The 21033-nt window shown below is 31.9% G+C and overlaps 1 protein-coding gene across 1 annotated transcript in view; it reads left to right on the plus strand.

The window, feature by feature from the left end:
* The window catches only part of LOC145246699 (kelch-like protein 18), a 51432-nt gene extending 36253 nt beyond the window's left edge, over positions 1-15179 (plus strand). The window contains exons 9-11 of the mRNA XM_080108424.1: positions 539-643; positions 8777-8888; positions 12318-15179. Coding sequence (XP_079964550.1) covers positions 539-643; positions 8777-8888; positions 12318-12707 — 607 coding nt within the window. The 3' untranslated portion in view covers positions 12708-15179. The remainder of the gene's footprint in view (positions 1-538; positions 644-8776; positions 8889-12317) is intronic.
* Positions 15180-21033: the final 5854 nt, after the last annotated feature.

Consider the following 21033-nt stretch of genomic DNA (forward strand, 5'->3'; position numbering starts at 1 on the left):
CATCTTTGAAAAAAATGCATTTTAGAGAAAAACTTTATTATGTACTCAAGTGTTATACTGAAATTAGTATAAATTCCAAAAATTATGAAAAATGGTCGAGTAGAAAAATAATTATAAGTAAAAACAGAACTTTTCAAAGTGGCGATTTTTCCCTGTAAATTAGAAGATCAAAAACAAGAGGAGATAACTACATCATATCGTTTTCTCGCTTTGCACAGAATCCAATTACACTAATTTTCAGGTCAGTCATTCCAATGTAAACAAGTTCTTGATAAGCCTTTCCCCTTAAGTAATCCAATTTACCAAATTTACACTTCTAACAATTACTATATTGTCCCTTTGACCATGATACACATTTTAACCCTTATCCTCGAGTAGCCTCTCTGCCTTGATAAGTGGTGATTCCTTTGTTAAAAAAGAAATTATAATTTGTCTCTTGAAATCCTACTTTTAAAATTGTCATGAGAAAACTTATAATACGAATTATGATTTATTTATTAAGAATCTGGAAAGTGAAATGTAATATTGTCTTTTTTAGTGCTCTCGGTGCAGCTTCTCTTGGGCGGAAACTCTACATTTGCGGAGGTTATGATGGAGTTTCCTCTCTGAGATCGGTTGAAGTTTATGATCCTAAAATTAATGTGTAAGTATGGACTGTATTCTTACTTGCTATTTATTTTTTTTTTTTCTCAAATTCGCTATACCGTTATCTGAGAGTGTATATATTATTTTTGTTCACTATGCCGTTTGCCTGCTTTATTTTTTTCTTTTAATAAGATCTTAAAAATTAAAGTTATTAAAAAAGTTTGGTCATAAGATTAATTGAATCAAATTGTTATAAAACTCTAACTAATACTTTTTTATGGAAAAGTTATTTTAATTTTTACTAGCAGGGGTTACCCGGCGTTGCTTGGGTGCTCGGCCCCCTTCCCACTCCGAGGGGTAACAAAAAAAGTCACCCCTCTGGATTTACATGCTTGGTGCCAGCCTCCCCCCTTCAGGGAGAGATAATCCCCAACCCCACCTTCACGAATATATGTCACGGTAACATATATTGAGCGAGTTTTTAACAGTATTTTATCCAGTTTTTTATTTATAACACCTTTTCTCAAACTTACTGTGTGAAAGAGGGAGTCAGACGCCATCTTGAATTTTCCAATACATCGGTAAACACTGTATGGTTTTCGAGCTGAATAAACATGTTACATTGAATAAAAACACGAAAAATATATCCAGTTTGGTAGAAAAGTAACTTATCTTGCCTTTGATAATATTTATTTGTTATATATTTGTTTTTTGACAACTTTTTCGAATCTATGTGTACAGTAATACAAACCCGGCGGGTTTTTAATAGTATTTTTTCTAGTTTTTTATTTATAACACCTTTTCCCATACTTACCGTGTTAAAGAGGGAGTGAGGCGCCATCTTGAATTTTCCAATACATCGGTAAACACTGTATGGTTTTCGAGCTGAATAAACATGTTACATTGAATAAAAACATGAAAAATATATCCAGTATGGTAGAAAAGTAACTTACCTTGCCTTTGATAACATTTATTTGTTATATATTTGTTTTTTGACAACTTTTTCGAATCTATGTGTACAGTAATACAAACCCGTTTTTCGAACTGAATAAATATGTTACATTGAATAAAAACACGAAAAATATATCCAGTTTGGTAGAAAAGTAACTTATCTTGCCTTTGATAACATTTATTTGTTATATATTTGTTTTTTGACAACTTTTTCGAATCTGTGTGTAGTAATACACACGGACGAAAAAACGCTTTGGATAATCACAGATTTCAAGGTATATCTACTAAAATAGCCATATTTTTTAAACTAAAGCACTTCAAGTCTTCAAATTACTACTGTTTTGTTCGGAAATGAATATACTTTCAAATGAATTAATAAATATGAATGTACATTATATATTTTAAGAGTTTTAAGCAAATAAAGTGATAAAAATGTGAACGTCATAAAATGGCGTTTTCGGTAAGGTTTTGTAATGACCCCCCCCTGTTTTCTAAAGGTCCGTACCGTGATTGTATGAAGAATTTTGTCATGAAATTTGGGAATCAATAAGAAGAGGTCTTAATCTTAATACTGTCAAGTGTCCGAAATATTTTTGACCATTACCTTTTTTGTCGTGTTAAAAATAAGACTTTAATATGCCGAGTATCGAACATTTTGAAAAAAAAATTCTTCGGACACCCAGTAGTAAGTAAATCAATCTTTTTACTATCGTTATCAATTAAAAGTATTATTTTATGTTGAGTAGGACAGCGGTAATTGATAATTTAAAAGAACCTACCCGAAAAAAAAAATTGTTTCTATTTCTTGAATTTGGTCAAATGAAGCAGCAGCAGCAGCAGCTCCAGCCTGTAGAATCAGCGATAGCACAGTATATAAACAAACACGCGTTCTTTAATTTTTATTCAAGAACGAATTAAGAAAAACATGAAAATATTAATATAAATGTTCTTATGTTTAATTAGAGCTATTTTGTTATCAGAATAACATTAGTTTAAAACTATTCGGTTTTCAGAATGTATAACAACAATCCCAACCAATTCGGCATTATGAATCTGTTGCAATTTCTCACATTTTTCGTCAAATTTAAAAACATGGTTAAAAAAAACAAAATAAACTTTTGTAGATATATAGCTTGCATGCACTTTTATTCTTTAAATTAGTTTTGAACAGTGAATTAAAACAATGTTTTACTGCGAACAGCCACAAATGTTTTTTTTTCAAAATCAAAATTAATATCAAAATCTTGTTTATACATAGATTCGAAAAAGTTGTCAAAAAACAAATATATAACAAATAAATGTTATCAAAGGCAAGATAAGTTACTTTTCTACCTAACTGGATAATTTTCTAGTGTTTTTATTTAATGTAACATGTTTATTCAGCTCGAAAAACGTACAGTGTTTACCGATGTATTGGAAAATTAAAAATGGCGCCCGGCCCGACTCTCTTTGACACGGTAAGTTTGAGAAAAGGAGTTAAAAATTAAAAAAAAAAAAAAAAACTATACAAAATACTGTTAAAAACTCACCGAATATATGTCAGCCTATGTCACGGTAACATATATTGAGCGAGTTTCTAGCAGTATTTTGTCTACTTTTTTATTTTTAACTCTTTTCCCCAAACTTACCGTTTCAAGAGAGTCGGGCGCCATTTAAAATTTTCCAAAACATCGGTAAACACTATTTTCAAGCTTAATAAACATGTTACATTAAATAAAAACACCAAAAAATTATCCAGTTAGGTAGAAAAGTAACTTGCTTTTGATAGCATTTATTTGTTATATATTTGTTTTTTGACAACTTTTTCGAATCTATGTGCATAGTAATACAAACCCTCAAAATCTATATCAATATTCTTGAAATTTTAAAAGCAGTTAGAAAACACATCAAACTACAATTAGGAAGCTTTTTATTTCGTTAATCTTTTTTTCTACTTATTAAGCGAAAGATATTTTTACAACCTGCTCCAGCGTAGTATAAACGGCCTATGGAATTAACACCTTCAACCTCGAAAATAGAAATCAAATTTATGGAATTTTCTTTGAAATTTCGCAACGCAGTTTCTTATTAAATTAAAACTAAATATATAATATAAAGCCAATAATTATGAACCGCTAACAGTAAATATGAGTGATGAACGCTCTCTTTGAAAAAAAGCTCTCTTAACTTCACCTCTAATCCAAATTATGGGTGGCAAGTCTCCTTCTAAAACACTCTTTAACCCTAACAATAACACTAAGTTCGAGTGGCAAGCCCCCCCCCCAACAAAATACCTCTGTAAGCCACATACAAGCATCTAAAACAAACAAACAAAAAATAGATCCTTCCTTAAAGAAAAATACACATAAAAGTAAATTGGTAAACTGTCCTAAAATGCTAGAATGGCCAGGAAATGGTGAATTATTTTACATTAAATTTTTGTGAAACTAACCGCTCCCCCCTCTAATATTGTTTTTGTTAGCTTTGTCTCTGTCAAGTTTTCAGTATGTTCACACATAATTTTCCTTAGCCCTACAATTAATTCAAAGTCCGAATGGCAACCCTCCACATATTCTCATTGCATAGAAACCCTCTTAAAACTACACATAATCATCTTAAAAAAAAAAAAAAGCATGCATATTTTCCCATAGAAAAAAAACAGTTAACTGCCCTAAAATGCTAGAATGATCTGTAATAGGAAATTATTTTACATTCAATTCTAAAATAATTTGTTTATCTTTCATTAAAGTTTTTCATGGCATTTTATACATAATTTCCTAAAAAGGTAGAATCACATTTTGGAGGGGTGGTCAGAAGGAGTTGAGTGGGGTTAAACAAAAGGTGTTAATCTACAATAATACCAAAGAAATATTGCAATATATTCATTTTTAAATGGTCTTATGTTTAGATTTAAGTTTTTTGTACATAAAGCACATTACAATTCAACTTTGAGTTCTCCAACTTCTTTTCTGTTTATGGATACATGGCATTTTTAAGGAATTGCTGCATATTTATGCACATTTACTGCAGATTATTTGGAAACCATAAACTTTGGGAGATTTTCAGTTGCATATTCTGATTCCTTGTACAAAAATACACTTATACAGTAAATTTCATTTCTTAGTCTTGTGTTTTAACAAAGATATGACATTTTTACTGAAAAAGTAGTGTAAAAAATGTGATGAAACGCATATGGTCTTAAAGAGGGGAAAATATCCAAACGTGTGAGGCACAAAAATAGCCATAACTTCCTTAATTTTAATCAGATTTTAAAAATTTAAAAAGATTCTTTCTTAGCTCATCAAGCTCTTTCTATGCATACAAATATTGAAATATTTCAAGCTATTTCAATTTTTTCATGTGTATTGCTACTATGTGTACAGTAATACAAACCCGAAATGAAAAGACCACGAGTGAACGGGCGTTTTTTTGTTTGTTTTTTTTAGATAAAAATAAGTATTTTTAAATTTTATCTTTCTAGCTTTAAAAAAAAGTTTTAAAATTTTATCAGCCGGCATAATTTATTTTTAAATATTGAAGAATTTCAGGAAAATTAATTTTTGCTAGATTTTCAAAACATGTGTGTCAACAGCTTAAAAAAATCGTCTCTTCAAAAGAACATGTTTTAAAGAAGACGGTAGTGAACGTGTGTGTGTGTGCGTGTGTGTGCGTGTGCTGGGTAGAACAGTGTTTGTTTTCGTGTTGTGTGTACGTGTGTGCGGCTAGCACCAGAATGGCGGACGTGATGTTGGAGGTTGGATTGTAAGATTGTGTAAGTTTCGTATTTTTGTAATTTGTAAATAACAAGTTAGGAAAAAATTAAACCCTTCCAAGATGGACAATAAATAAAGCCATAATATTTTATGGTAAAGTTAAGAGCGTAGGAACCATAGTTTTTTAGGAGATGTGATTATTGGATTAACCAATCAGAAATCGTCTGTGGCACACACATCTCTGTTTTTATAGATATATAGATAGATAGATAGATTTATAAAATGAGGAGAATGGAAAAATGGTGGGATCCTTCTATCGATCCAGTAGATACCTCACTGCTGATGCAATTTTCTACATATATAAGAGCCAGGTACATCCAAGGATGGAGTACTGTTGTCACATCTGGGCAGGAGCTGCCTAAAAGAACTTATCCTGCCTTGATAGAATTCAAAATAGACTTTGTAGCCTAGTCGGGGATGCCCTTTTCTCTTCCCTGTAACCTCTCTCCCATAGAAGAGATGTTGCGAGTCTGTTTCTGCTTTATCGTTATTTTCATGGCAAGTGCTCGTCTGAGCTCCAATCTATGGTACCCTGTTGCCAAACTTTTATGAGAAACGTTCGTCTAGCTGAAAACATTATCAATAATTTCCCCCACTCTTTATCTGTGCCTAAACCTAAACATAGATTCCCTGAACAAAGTTTCTTTCTTAGAACTGCACGCCTGTGGAATTGTCTTCCATTTGCCTGCTTTCCAGCTGACTACAATATGGTTGTCCTCAAGTCCAATGTGAGCAAGTTCTTGATGAGCCGTTTCACTTAAGTTAACAAATTTATCGAATTTCCATTACTGTCCAATTGACTACAGTATACTCTTAACTCTTATCCTTGAGTGGCCTCTGTGCCTTGATAAGTGGTGATGTCTATGTGAAAAAAAAATGCTATTTGCTTGAAGTGTGTATGGAGTTATTTGATGGCTATGCCAATGCATTTTTTTTTTTTTTTAAATATTTTCATGGAAATTGCCTGAGGCAAGGCATGAAGCCACTTGATGTAAGGAGCTAACAAGAACGAAAGTTGATCATAGCAAAGACAGGATATGCCTATCAACTTTAGTCTTGCAAATATCAAGGCTGTAGATAGAAGGAAAACTCTGAGCAGGAAGAGTTTCACAATCTTGTAGTCCGTAGAAAGAAGCTTCTGGAATAGGAAGCTGTATTACAACGAAGTATTAAAACAATGAATTGATAAAGACCTCTAGATCAACGAGTCGAATGAGTTGGAACAATGGAAACAGGGAATAGCTCAGACAATTATGAGGAACACATGCCATAATAGTATTTGTAGGAAAAATTAAGACTAGCAACATCACATCTGTGAGAGAGGTTACAGTGAAGAAAAAAGTGTGGGAACCAATCAAATTACAGATACGTTTCTGCAGTTTATCGAGAATCTTCAAATGGGACACTGATTCACCAGCCCAAATATTACTGCAGTTTTGTAACCACACGGTTGGATATGAGATGTGGTAAACAGTATAAATGACAATATTGAAAGATTTCAATAATTTTTTTATCATAAATTTATTTATCAACATATAGTTATCATTGTGTTATATTCTTTGAATTTTTGAGGCAAAAATCATCTTTAGAAAGAAGAAAAAAAAACATACAAGCACTTGGTTGAGGTTTACCTAAAAATTTCAATCCTGGTTTAACACATGTTAGTAAATAAATAATTTATAATTGTAAATTATTGAAATCTTTTGATATCATTTATTTTATTTAGCTTGTCTCATATCCAAGTGTTTTTCTACAAAACTGTATTGCCATAGCCTTCAAACAATTCCTTACACACTATGCACAATGCTTCAAGCAAACTACATCTTTCTTATTTTACAACTCCTTATTTATAAAATGATAGGATGTAAATGGCTTTAATAACTTTCAGGCAGTATATTTATTTTTATTATTTTTTGATTAATCACCCAAATATTCAGCTTTTTTTTTTTTTTATCAGATCAAAATAATAGCAATGTGATTTTTTTTTCTTAAGGATTTTTCAGAAGACTTTAAGTAATTTTCTATTTGACATTTAAATAAGTTAAAATTTTGAAGATTTATGAAGTATTTCATTTTTTTAAAACTATTAACAAATGATTAAAATGTCTGATTTATTTACTAAAAACGAAATGTATTTTAGTGGATTTTTAAATTCAATGATTTAAATAGAATTAAAAAATTTTTATATTTTATACTATTACATTTTTGATTTCAATAAATATTGAATTTAATTACTTAATAGAATATTAAAATTTAATTTCCCATATTTAAATTATTTCAATAAATATGTTATACTATTACATTTTTGATTTCAATAAATATTTGATTAATAAATAAATAATATTTGATGTATAATTATCAATTTTTTAGACTCACATCCAAGAACTTTTCTCAAACGTTCCAAGGAGAATAACTCTGATAGTTCTGATTCAACACTGACTTTCTTTGGCTGTTTTGCTAAGAGGAAAATGTAGTATTGTGGTGTCGTATTTCTGATATTTTTATCAAATATAAACTAAACATAAAAATGTATCTATAAATAAATAATAATAAACTTAACAAAAAAAAAATAAAAATAAAAAAACAATTAACCTTTTTTCTGATTGGTCTAAAACTTTTGGTCATTTGAAGCCGCCATAAAAAAGAAATGCCATCTGTTAGCATAGCTAGAAAGCAATCGTTCGTTTTGGAAATTAGAAGAGCCTCCCCCCCCCCCCCCCGGCAGCTATACTCTGGTAAGTTGGCCCGTTATATCCTACATTTTTTTTTTATTTAATTTTTCAAGTTGGATTCAATTTTGCGGTGCGTTAGTTTATTAATGATGATGATACAGAACAGTAAAGAATGGATTTCTACATAACGCCGTTATTTTAGCGCGGTTCGTGTTCTGCATAAGTGCCGAAGCGTGTTAAGGTCCTTTCCTGATCCTGGTGAACTTGAAGAAAGAATCTGATCAACTTTAATCATCCTTGTAGTATAAGGGAGTACCTGAACAGATAAAAACCAAGTGCATTAAGTTTTGTAGGCCTATCTAATCTCTATCTCTGAGACTATATTCACTTCATCTTTTCTGTTCTTAGTCATTGAAGAAATCATTCTAGACTGAGGGCATTTTATTTTTACTCTAATCTAGTATGTCCCTCTTTTTGGGAGACTGAATTTTTCCCAACATTAAAAACCAATATTGTCTCTAACTGCCTTTATGGGAGACAAGTGGGACTTGGATGTTTCAATACTAAAAAAGTAAAATTTTCTTGTCACTAATATGATAAAAAATAAAGCTTTTATTTTTCATTGATTACAGAAACTTTAATTTCTTTTTAATTGTTCTCACCAAGAGTTTTTTTTGTTTTTTTTTTTATCTAAGGTGAAAACATTGTTTTCATCTACAGAAAACTTAAAAAAAACCCAAAAAACAAAAGAAAACATTTTTTAAATAAACATTTACACAAGTGGAGAAATTATTTTTCAATTTTCATTTTTTTCAGCTGGACAATAATTTCGAACATGTTGAAACATCGTAGTGCAGCAGGAGTGGCTGTTCTGGATGAAGAAATATACGCGTGTGGAGGACATGATGGATTATCAATATTTGATTCAGTAAGAAAAATCATTTTCGTCCTTTAGAGATAACTAGCAGGGGTGCCCGGCGTTACTCGGGTGTTTGGAGGTGTATGCTGTGCAAAAAAAGCAAAAAAACAAAAAAAATGGTTAATTTTTTAAAACTTTGACCCCTATTATGACCCCTTAAAATTTATAGTTTCGGGCTCAAATCACTTTATTAAGTTAGATCCAGGTTCAAGGAACTTATATCTAAAATTTCAAGTGTCTAGACGCAAAATTGTCGGAGGAGTTTGGTAGAGTTCTTAAAGGTCAAATCGTTGAAATTTGACCCCTTAACAACCAAATTTTCTGGCTGACACCCGTCACATCGATTTTCCCAAATCTCAGTACCCGGTATTTCAAATTTCAAGTCTATAGACTAAAAATTGACAGAGTTATTGCGTAGGGAAATGTACACAGACAGACAGACAGACAGACAGACAGACAGACACGTTCACTTTTATAGATATATAGATTATTATCAAGGGAAATAACTCTAACAAACAATATATTAAAAATAATAGCTTCCAAAATTCGACCTCGACCACAGACCAAAAAGAATAAAGAAAATTTTTTATTTTTTTCATTGGGCAATGAAAATGTCAACAAAGATTTCAGCAATTGTTTATTTTTTAAAAAATAGAAATAGCTCCAGATGAGGTATGAGACCACTTGATGTCAGGAACTAACAAGAATGCAACGACAGGAGATGCCTACTGAACTTCTTAGACGGATCAAGGCTGTAGGTAGGTGGAAAACAGTGAGTTAGAAAGACAGTTCTTGAAGATAAATTACTGGAATAAGAATTTGTAATGCACTGACGTTATTAAAACAGCAAATTGATGGAGACCTTAAGATTAGCGAGTCAAACGAGCTGAAACAAAGGAAGCAGGGAATAAATCGGACAATTCTAAAGAATTCATGCCATACAAGTATTTCTAGAAAAAACTGAGACTAAAAATTTGAGAGAGAGAGAGAGAGAGAGAGAGAGAGAGAGAGATTACAGTGAAGAAGAAAGAGTGAGCCCAATCAAATTACAAATAGGTTTCTATACTTTATCAAGAACCTTCAAATGGGATAGAGATTCACTAGTCTAAATATAACATCGGTACTCCATACATGGTCTGATAATAGATGTGTAGAGATAGAGAATAGTCTTGGGTGTGAAAAAGAGTTTAAAAGCAATAGATAACTGATTTTACGAGAAGCAGAAAAAGCAATGGATCTAATATCTGTACTCCAAGAAAGATTTGACGAGAAAGAAAATTCAAGAAGAGTCGATTTCTCATCGAAAACAGAGCCATCCATAAGAATCTCTAGAAGAAAAGAGATACTCCTATGACTAAAAGACAGGAGCTGAGTCTTAATAGGATGAAATGAAACGAGTCACTTCTTACCCCAATCCATAAACGAATCCAGGTCAACTTCTGGATCAACCGGATATTTCGATTGATTTTCATAAAAATTAAGAAACAATGAAACACAAAAAAAAATAATACGGCAGGGGAGGGGGGGGGGGTCTTAAAAACTTGTAAATCTGTTGTACTAGATAAGTTGTCTCCCTTACTTTGTACACCATGAAAACTGTAAACTTGATGATGGAAATAGGGACAAACAAGATACAATGCTAATACAAATAAGGACAAGCACATCGTTTGTGCTGAACCAAGATATTTCAGTCAAAGTGTTCGATCGTATTCATTTGATGACATAACCTTTTATTGAGTGGAGAGCCATTCTTCTAATAGAAAAATGCTCCAAAAAAGGTTGGCAAAAGAAATAATTATTGTAGAGCAAAGGAAATTATCCAAATGCGAAAATTAAATGTAGTTGTCCCAAGCAAAAATGTCAGAAGTTCTGAATTGTAAATAATTCCGGATAAAGAATAATAGTATAAATCCTATCAAGGTCAACAGTGGCCCTCTGTTCGTGTCAAAACGAAAAGCTATGACTGAAAAATTCAGAGTTTCAGGGAATTTTATACAGCAATTTTGGTACTTGATTGGTTTGTTCTTCTCAACCTTGGCTATAAATATAATCCTCCAAATCTTTGTGATGATAGCCACACCAATTATGTCAAAAATATTGTAACACTATTTGAGTGAAATATCTTGATTCAATTCGTCAACACTACTACAAGGCCACAAACTTAAAAGAACTTTTTGATAAAGAAAATCCTAAAACCATTCTAAATTTCTAAAAAAGAACAAATCTTTACCAACTGTTATGGAAGCTTCATATATGGTTTGACTAGAAAAAAGTTACCTTAAAACTCTAAATTCATCCATCACACAGGATTAAGATTTGCCCTGGGCACATTCAAAACCTCTCCGATAGAAAGCTTATATGCTGAAGCCTATGAACCTCCACTAAAATTGAAACGTGAAAAATTAGGCTTACAGTATTATCTAAAACCAAAATCAAACCCCAAAAATTCTGCCTATCAATGCACTTTCAATCCTAACTACACACATCTATTCAAACAAAAAGAAAATGCAATTCAACCCTTTGGTCTCTACATGGAAGAAACAATAAAACCACTTACAGACAACTCAATAGATCAAACCAGCATCCACGAGGAAAATCTCCCAGAACTCCCACCCTGGCTGTTAAATCAACCTAAAGTCATACTAGACCTGACACTATATCCTAAATCCAATACCAATATGAACCGCCCTCTTACGTAAACACTTCATCAAATCTCCACACTAACGTAATGTACTTGCAATAACCCTTATCCCTGAGTGGCTTCCAGGCCTTGATAAGTGGTGATCACTGTAAAAAAAAAAAAAAAAAATACTCACCCTGCAGACTATAGAGAAAAACTAAACAACATTCTGGATACTTATCCAAATTGGATACACATTTACACGAATGGTTCCAAAGATCAAAACAAAGTGGGATGTGCTGCTATTTCAGAAAACGCTATTCAGCAGAAAAGGTTACCAAATAACTGCTCTATCTATAGTGCAGAAATTACAGCCATAAACCTGGCTCTAGATATTATCATCAACCGAAACTCCAAAAACTTTTATAATATTTGTAGACTGATTATCAGTATTATATATTATATAAAAATAACAAACTATACTAAAACATTGCCCGAATATACCTGGCGAAAATCGACTCTGAAAGCATCTAAAAATTTAAATCTTATATACAACATTAAATGACCAAAAGAAGGCCGATATGCTGGTTAAACAAACATATCTTGATTCAGCTCTAATGATGTGTTTATCTCCCTATTTTTATTGGAATGTTAATATAGTTGTCCACATTTTCATAACGAATTTTACATTTTATTTGCAATTATTTCATATTTACTCCCTTGCAGCATGTACTAAAAAGGACCCCAAAATATCAGCATCTCTTTTAATCTGTCGTCTATCCTAAACTTAAAAATTAATTTTTTGTTTTTATTTTCAGGTCGAGTGCTATAACCCAGCGACAAACACTTGGTGGATGGTGCAGCCTATGCAATCCAAGCGTTGCCGCCTGGGTGTGGCAACCCTCAATGGCAAGTTGTACGCTGCAGGCGGCTACGACGGCTCCGTGTTCCTTCGCACGGTTGAATGCTACGACCCTCGTATACAGAAATGGACCTATGTGAAACCAATGAACATGAAACGCAGCCGAGTTGCTCTGGTAGCGACCTGCGGGAAGTTGTATGCTATTGGAGGCTATGACGGAGTTACAAATCTAAATACTGTGGAGATGTATGATCCCGAGCTGGACAGCTGGATATTTGCAGCTTCCATGTGCGCTCATGAGGGTGGGGTAGGTGTAGGAGTGATGCCGATTGAGCCAGAAATCTAACCTATCCACTATCTATATTGCAGTTAATAGGAGGGGGGGGGGAAATGGTGTGAATTCAGTATTCAGTTCTTGACTTTGGCTGTGCGATTTATGAAATTTTTTTGTTTTGCATTTCGAAGCAGTAAGAATTCTTTAGTTTTCGTGGTTTTAAGACACTGGTTTGTTATGCATATCCTTATTGATATGATAAAAATTTAACGCAAATTATTTTATTAGAAACATTGTTTTAAAACAGATTCATTTCAATATTTATGAGACAACTTTTCATGAGTCATAAATCAGGTATCTTATTCATTTTTTGTTCATATTAAATCTGAACCTTTTTCTTCCTGATAATATTTTCTTTTGTATGTTTCTGATAATAGCAATTACCAATTCTTTTCTGTGCCTTTATTTTGTCACTACCAAATAATATTGACTGTCATTCATTACTGTTCACTGCTTGTTAGTACCTCATTAGTGGAACAAATAAAGTTTACTACCTCCATTGTATGTCAGTAATGACCAAATAAAGTTTAGTACCTCCACTACATATCAGTAATGACCAAATAAAGTTTAGTACCTCCACTACATATCAGTAATGACCAAATAAAGTTTTACACCTCCACTGCATGTTAGTATGGAACAAATGAAGTTTAGTATCTCCACTGCATGTCAGTGCCAACCAAATAAAGTTCAGTACCTCCATTGCTATCAGTATGGAAAAAATAAAGTTTAATACCTCCATTACATGTCAGTGCCGACCAAATAAAGTTTAGTACCTCCACTACATGTCAGTAATGACCAAATAAAGTTTTACACCTCCACTGCATGTTAGTATGGAACAAATGAAGTTTAGTACCTCCATTGCATGTCAGTAATGACCAAATAAAGTTTTACACCTCCACTGCATGTTAGTATGGAAAAAATAAAGTTTAATACCTCCATTACATGTCAGTGCCGACCAAATAAAGTTTAGTACCTCCACTACATAACAGTAATGACCAAATAAAGTTTTACACCTTCACTGCATGTTAGTATGGAACAAATGAAGTTTAGTACCTCCATTGCATGTCAGTAATGACCAAATAAAGTTTTACACCTCCGTTGCATGTCAGTATGGAACAAATAAAGTTTAGTATCTCCACTGTACATCAATACTGACCAAATAAAATTTAGTGCATCAACTTCATGTCCATACAAAACTATAACTTTTCAATTTTCCCTCAGTTATATCATAAATGTTAACTTATGTCTAATAAATCATATATATTATTTTTAGATCACACATACTGGTTCTCATAAAATTACCAAAGTTGAGTAACGTCAAACCTGAGCAGTAATTAGATGGGTGACAATTTTGAAATACCAGCTCCTGTAAGCAAACAGTTCATCTGTTGTATTCTAAATGGGCTTATAATTTGCAACATGCCATCGTATTTTCGTGAATCTTGTTCGGACTATTCTTCTGTAATTCCTAATGAATAGAGTATTATGTGTTTGCATTCGATAATCCAAAACTGGTCGATACGTTTTCATACAAATAAACCAAGCCAATCAGTGAATCGTTTATGTTGTTTTGGCATTAAAAAGAAGAAAGTAAGTTGGTTGATCAAAGTTGAGGGCAACCCGATCACCCCCGTTTTCATTAGCTACCACACTGAGATGTAGGGGAGGGCACCACTTTTTCCCCAGTATTATTTCAGTTAACCTTGATCCTCATCTTATCATGCTAAAGGTCATCAAGTTCCATTTTTATTTTTAAATCTTTGGTATGATTGTACCAGGGATTGAACTTTGATATCCTAAGTCATTAATAAACACTTTTACAATTTTGCTAATAAAAAGTGGTTGATATGCTGTAGACAATCCAAAGTTATTGGTGGAGATTCTCTAAGTACCGTTCATTATCATCCTATTGGTACTGAAAAATACGAAGTATTATTCAACCTCTTTTTCAATATTCAAAACCTACCTTTTCTCTTTCTATTTTTCCTCTTCCTGTTATATGAACAACATTAATTATTATTATTATTTTTTTGAATAAGTCTCCTTTTATTAAAGTTTAAAGCCACTTGAGGATAAGAGTTGATAAGATGAATAGATTGACACTATGAAAATGATCGCGATAAGTAAAGTGTGATTATGTGTAAGGAAGGTTTTTGAAAAGTGTTTACCGACATTGAATTTGAAGATGATCATGTTGCAGCCCTCAGGGAAGCAAGCTTGTGCCAATACTTCCCATAGATCTCAGAAAGTAACTGTTCATGAAAATTCTGTTTCATTCTAGCCCCACTAGTTAAACTACTTGTCTGTATCAATCTTTGGACTACTTCACCCCTCCCTCTATTTAGTAGATGCTAGAAGAAAGGAGGTATGAAAACATTAGTGAATAGAAATTTGTTTTTATTTTTGGTGTCAACTAGTTTAGCATTTAAAGAATTTACTGATGGAAGAAAAGGTTCTGATGTTTTTCTTTTTCCCTCTTATTTTTCTTATGGCACTTGTCTGTTTTCATTTAATTTTTTTTCCTTTCATTTTTTTCCTTCTTTTCTACTTCCTTTCTTTTCCTTTAAAATTATTGAAGTTCTTAACTTTCAGCCGATTGCCTTATATAAGGTGAAAATCTCAAAGCCTAACTTATAGAAAACTTTTGATGGCAGTGATATAACAAAAAAAAAAACATATACAATAATTAAGAGTAGAAAATTTTGATAATGCAAACATTTCTTTCTCCGTTCCATTGCAAAAGTTCGACAATCTTATTTTTCAGTTTTTGTAAACTTGGACTACCATGATGAAACCGTTTTTTTTTTTTTTTTTTTTTTTACTTCCTTATTTTCTTTTCTTCTTTCTTTTTTCTTTTCTTTCTTTTTTCTTTTCTTTCTTTTTTCTTTTTTTACTTTACTTTTTTTTTACTTTACTTTTTTTTTTACTTTACTTTTTTTTTTTTTCCAATAATTTTGTACCATTTAAAGATGCACAGTAATAGTGGTATGCAGAGGTGTAGTGATGCCCTGGAGCAACTTCTTGATTGTATACTCACAAGATGCAATTACTAGTCCTTGTACTGACAAATTTATGAGAAAAGGGAAGATAGTATGAGATTTGCTGCACAGGACTGTCCCCCCCCCCCAACTTCTCTGTACACAACTGCACAGCAATAACCACTTTTTTATTACTAGTTGAATAAAAAACAAATATCCTTAATCAATTCTGCAGTAATTTTGCTACAGTCAACATCTACCCAACAACTATGTGGACTTTTCTCAAAAAAAACTGGTTTGCAAAAAATATATTTTCTTTCTGGGGCAAATATGTGAATAGCCGTTTTGTGTTTTATTTTGTATTGTTTTTTTTTTGTTTTGTTTTGTATTTTTTAATATTCTGATATGAATTTAAATTTTCAACCAATTTTATCTGATTTCATGAGTTCTTTTTATTTTCTTTGAAGTATAGCGTTGTTTACTATGATGCAGACATCCTGATGTTGTCCAGGAGTGTTTTTATTCTATTTTCATTTTATTTATTTACTTTTTTTTTTTTTTTTTTGTTAAAGTATACTTTTTTCTTTTACTTTTTTATTTTTACAAATATTTTGTTTTTAAATCTAAATTTGATTAGGTCAGCAGTGTTTGGTTATATTAATTGAGTTAAATTCTTATTAAACTAAATATTTATTGTTTTAATCTCTAGAGAAAGCGAAGAAAAGAAAAATGATTTCCAAACCAATAGTTAAAACTTGACCTTTAGATCTTCAGTTGAACTCTCTCCCAACTGAGCAATTATACTGCCTTAAGGAGAGAAAGAATCTTATTTATACTGGCTGAATGACAATTATTGTTGCTCTGTGGATCATCATTGAAAAATGTTCCTAGGTGGATGGAATATTTTTAGAAAAGAAATTGAATTGAAATACAGTTTTAAGAAAAGAGACCAATGATCAACAAAAAAAAAAAAATAAAACTAATGAATAAGAATCAAAAATTGATTTTGCCAGAAAAAAAGTATTTATCAAAAAGATTTAAGAAAGTCTTGCTTTAATTTATCTTCAAAATACTAATATGCGGCAATTGTTAAAAAATAGAATTCTATTATTATGTTCATGTTAAAAACAAAAAAAAACAAGGGAGATAACTAGCTTTCAAATTTTCTGCATAAAGAAAATGCAGTGCAACTTTACTATGGTGTGTCATCCGACCCAATCGTGTATTTTCAAATAAAGGCATTTAAGAGAAAAACATTATAGCGTACTTAAATGTCATGTTGAAATAATTATAAATTCCAAAAATTATGAAAAATGGTCCAGTAGAGGATGTGCTAGAAAAAAGCAAGATGACCGACCTGAAAATTAGTGTTATTGGATTCTGTGCAAAGCGAGAAAACGATATAATGTAGTTATCTCCTCTTGTTTTTTGATCTTCTAATTTACTGGGAAAAATCGCCACTTTGAAAAATTCTGTTTTTACTTATAATTATTTTTCTACTCGACCATTTTTTGTAATGTTTGGAATTGATACTAATTTCAGTATAACGCTTGAGTACATAATAAAGTTTTTCTCTAAAATGCATTTTTTTTCAAAGATGCACTATAATAAAGTTGCATTGAAAATGCATTCTCGCATATAAAGATTTTTCATGTAGTGTGGCTCTACATGCATTCCTTCAGTCTGCGAGTGTGTGTATGTTCACATTATCAAGATCTGCACAAAACTTATTTTCACAACATTTTTTTTTTTTTTTACAAAGGAATTGCCACTTATCAAGGCCCAGAGGCCACTTGAGGATAAGGGTTAACGAGTGTACATTGGTCAAAAGGGCAATATCATAGTAATCATTAAAAGTGTAAATTTGGTAAATTGGATTACTTAAGGGGAATGGCTCATCAAGAACTTGTTTACTTTGGACTTGAAGACGGCCATATTGTAGTTAGCTGGAAAGCAGGTAAACGGAAGAGAGTTCCACAGGTGTGCAGTTCTATGAAAGAAACTTTGTTCATGGAATCTACGTCTAGGTTTTTTGGCCGATGTAACCGCCAGCCTTCTCTAGGCGTATCTTGTTTAACTCTGGAATCTTTCTGTCACACTCAGGAATCTGCACAGAATTTGGAACGAAACTCTTTATTCAATTTTTCTGTCAGCCATGACCAAGTAGAAGTCCTAAGTAATTCGTAATTGTATCTTGAGTGTTGCTCACAATGGGGATTGAAACTTAAATTTCCGGAAGAGTATAACTTGCAACTGAATTTAACTAAGTACTTTATCCATTACGCCATGAACCCTTGCTCAATTACTTAACACTTCTACCTAGTTGTGGCTGACGGAACGAGAAAGTGCTTCACCCATGGATTTAATAAGCCATGTTGGTACAGTACTTGTGTATATGAATGTCCATCTTTACCCAGCTTCTGCTGCTTGATAGCTTTTACAAAGGAAATTCTTTGTTAGATTTCATAGAAAAATAACAAAACTACTTCGTATTTGCATGAGAGAGTAAGTAACTATGATGAATGTGTTTATTGATTGTTTTGATTAGCCAATACACGAGACCTATTCATCGGATATGATTCAAATCACAGGTGATAATATAAAAAAATGACAGTATTGAATCATATGACTTTGAGAAATAATTGGATATGTACTTGACTGCATCAAGAACTGGCATGAGATGTTTCATGGTTTTGCCTGTTGCTGAATCTGAGATGTAAACACCACAACCAGATGAAGATGGTTAAATTAAGTATCTATTACAAATTCAGTTATATATATATAAATAAATAGAATTGAACCATATTCTGAAAAATTTGCTTGTGTTATTTGATAATTCATCATAAGTATTTCAAAGTGCCTAATGCAATTGTAGAGATATTTAACAATTTTCAAAAAATTTTAAAAAAAAAGAAAAAGTTGCTTATGTTAATTTGGCCATGCGGAGAGGAGCGATTCATGACATCCGTTCAGTCTAAAGAAACAATGGATACTTCCTCTAAGGCTACTTACATGTGTTATGTGTAATTGTGAAGAAAGAGCTGTGCAATATTGAACCATACTTTTCTGGAGTTGACACTGCCTGACTCCAGTCGCAAGGAGAAATCTAGGACGACTGGAAACAATTCCAAAGTAAGCGGAGAGCTCATACAACACCTGGTATTCACAAATGGTCACTCATTTTAATACTGACTAAGCTCAATGTTGCTTAACTTTGGTGATCTAATGGGAATTGGTATGTCAACATGATTATGCTGTATATAGAGGAGGGAAGCGATTATTAGATTAAAAACAATGCTAAGATCTTGAGGTAGGAGACTGGAGAAAAGTGGGATGATCCAAGAAAACTTTGATGCAAGGGACTTTTGATAATGGAATTTAAACAGAATCAATCTTCAGGACTGCCAAGCTTGGAAATTGGGATTAGAAGTCGTCAGAACACATTGAACCCTGACCTGACAAAGTGAATATGATGAGGAGGATCATCACACACACACACACACACACACGTGGTATATATATATATATATATATATATATATAATTAGTTTATCGATGATGAATCAGGAATTTGAAGGGATATTGGAAAGTTATGCATATTTTCTGATGTCAAAAACGATTCTTTTAATCACATTATTTTATTTGTTTTTGTTTAAAACATAATTTTACATTACTGGTACTGATGATAAATATTTATTGCTTTTAACATCACCAGTAAAAATAAAATTTAAAGACCACTCCTGCTATAGCAAATGTATTTTTATGTTTGTAAAAGCATTTGAACGCATTACATGTTTTTTTGTTTTTTTTAATGCTAATTACTATTTAGAGATTTTAAAAGATTTCCAATTGGAATTGGTTATTGTATTAGAATCGGGAAATTAGAACAGAATTGGTAATTTTATCGGAATTGAGAAAATTTCGGAATTATCCCATTACTAATATATAGCTATGTAAATTTTATCACAAAAGCTATGTATGCAACAAATAAAATATTGTGTATAATTATAGTGCAATCTGATATATAAATGAAAATGTCCTACTATAAGTCCAAAACTACTGAAGACACATCTGCAAATCTAATATATTTGTTTTTAGCAGACTTGGATAAAATATAGGCATATTTTTTTTTTTTTAAATGTTTGCTGTTTGGGAGATCAACAGGAACAGAATCAGCCAATGAATGAAAACCTTGTGTTTTTTTTTTTTTAAATATTTTTATTGATTTTTTTTTAAATTTTTAACAAAAGCTAAAGCCAGTTTTTAAAATGCTAGAAAACATTAAAGAATTAAGGAAAATCAGATATAATTATAATCCAAAACTGTCATCATATGGTAATCTCAATGAAAAAAAAAAAAAAGAAGGTATTTGTGCAGTTTACGGACCATGCTGAAATAATGTTCTTTAGAAAGACATTTTTAAGATGAGGAGATGGGAGGCTTTTTAACTAATCTGCAGTTTCATCTAACAAAAGAAGCCGTAAAACAAATTTAATAATCAAAAGATACCGTTTTCCAATTGTCGACCACTGCAATTTATTTAGCATTTCAGCACATTTACATAACTTGCTCGGAAGATGCTGATGATAATGTGGTCCCTATTCTGCATAAGCACCAAAATTTTCAAAGAAAGATGTTACACACACTTTTAACATTTCTATCTTATTATCCATGTTTCTTCACACTCAGCCAGATTAATACATTGGATGGCCTTGGGTCCATTTGTGGATGTAATTTTAGAAGCTAGCTGTCAGAGTCAAGAGGTTAAAACTTATATCTGTAGGAACATAGAAATGTGAAAGTCATAAGTAGGTCTATGACAAGAGAATATTCTTTTCATTATTATGGTTTTTGATTGTGTCAGATATATACTCCAGAGTCAAAATAATGATGAGAATATTCTATTGTCACAGCCCTAGTCATGAGTTTCTGAAATTGGAAGTTTTTTTTTTTAGTTGGATCATGTTGATGTTTGATGAGGAGAGACATATTATTGTAAATGTAATCACGTTAATTAATGCACTTTCTGCAGGCCTCTCTTCTTCACCGTGCCCTGACGAATGAACAAAAATCAAAGAAAAGTTTTTGAATCCCACAAAACCGACATTTGGTTGAGCAGAATTAGGTAAACAGCCGAGAAAAAAAAACAAACAAACAAAAACAAACTGAAGACTAACGTCAAAATCCAAACAAGGTGTTCAAACAAAACAAAAAAATGAAACATCTAATATATAAAAGCGAAAATATGTGTTAGTGCGTGTACATTTTTTGTATGTCTGACAAAGACTTTTTTCGGAGGTGGGGGGTGGGGGTCACTAATTCTTACAACTTTTTATATACTCCCTAGATTATAATATCTC

This window comes from Euprymna scolopes, chromosome 24 (genome assembly GCF_053919585.1).
Source record: "Euprymna scolopes isolate OS-2025 chromosome 24, ASM5391958v1, whole genome shotgun sequence".
Lineage (NCBI taxonomy): Eukaryota > Metazoa > Mollusca > Cephalopoda > Sepiida > Sepiolidae > Euprymna > Euprymna scolopes.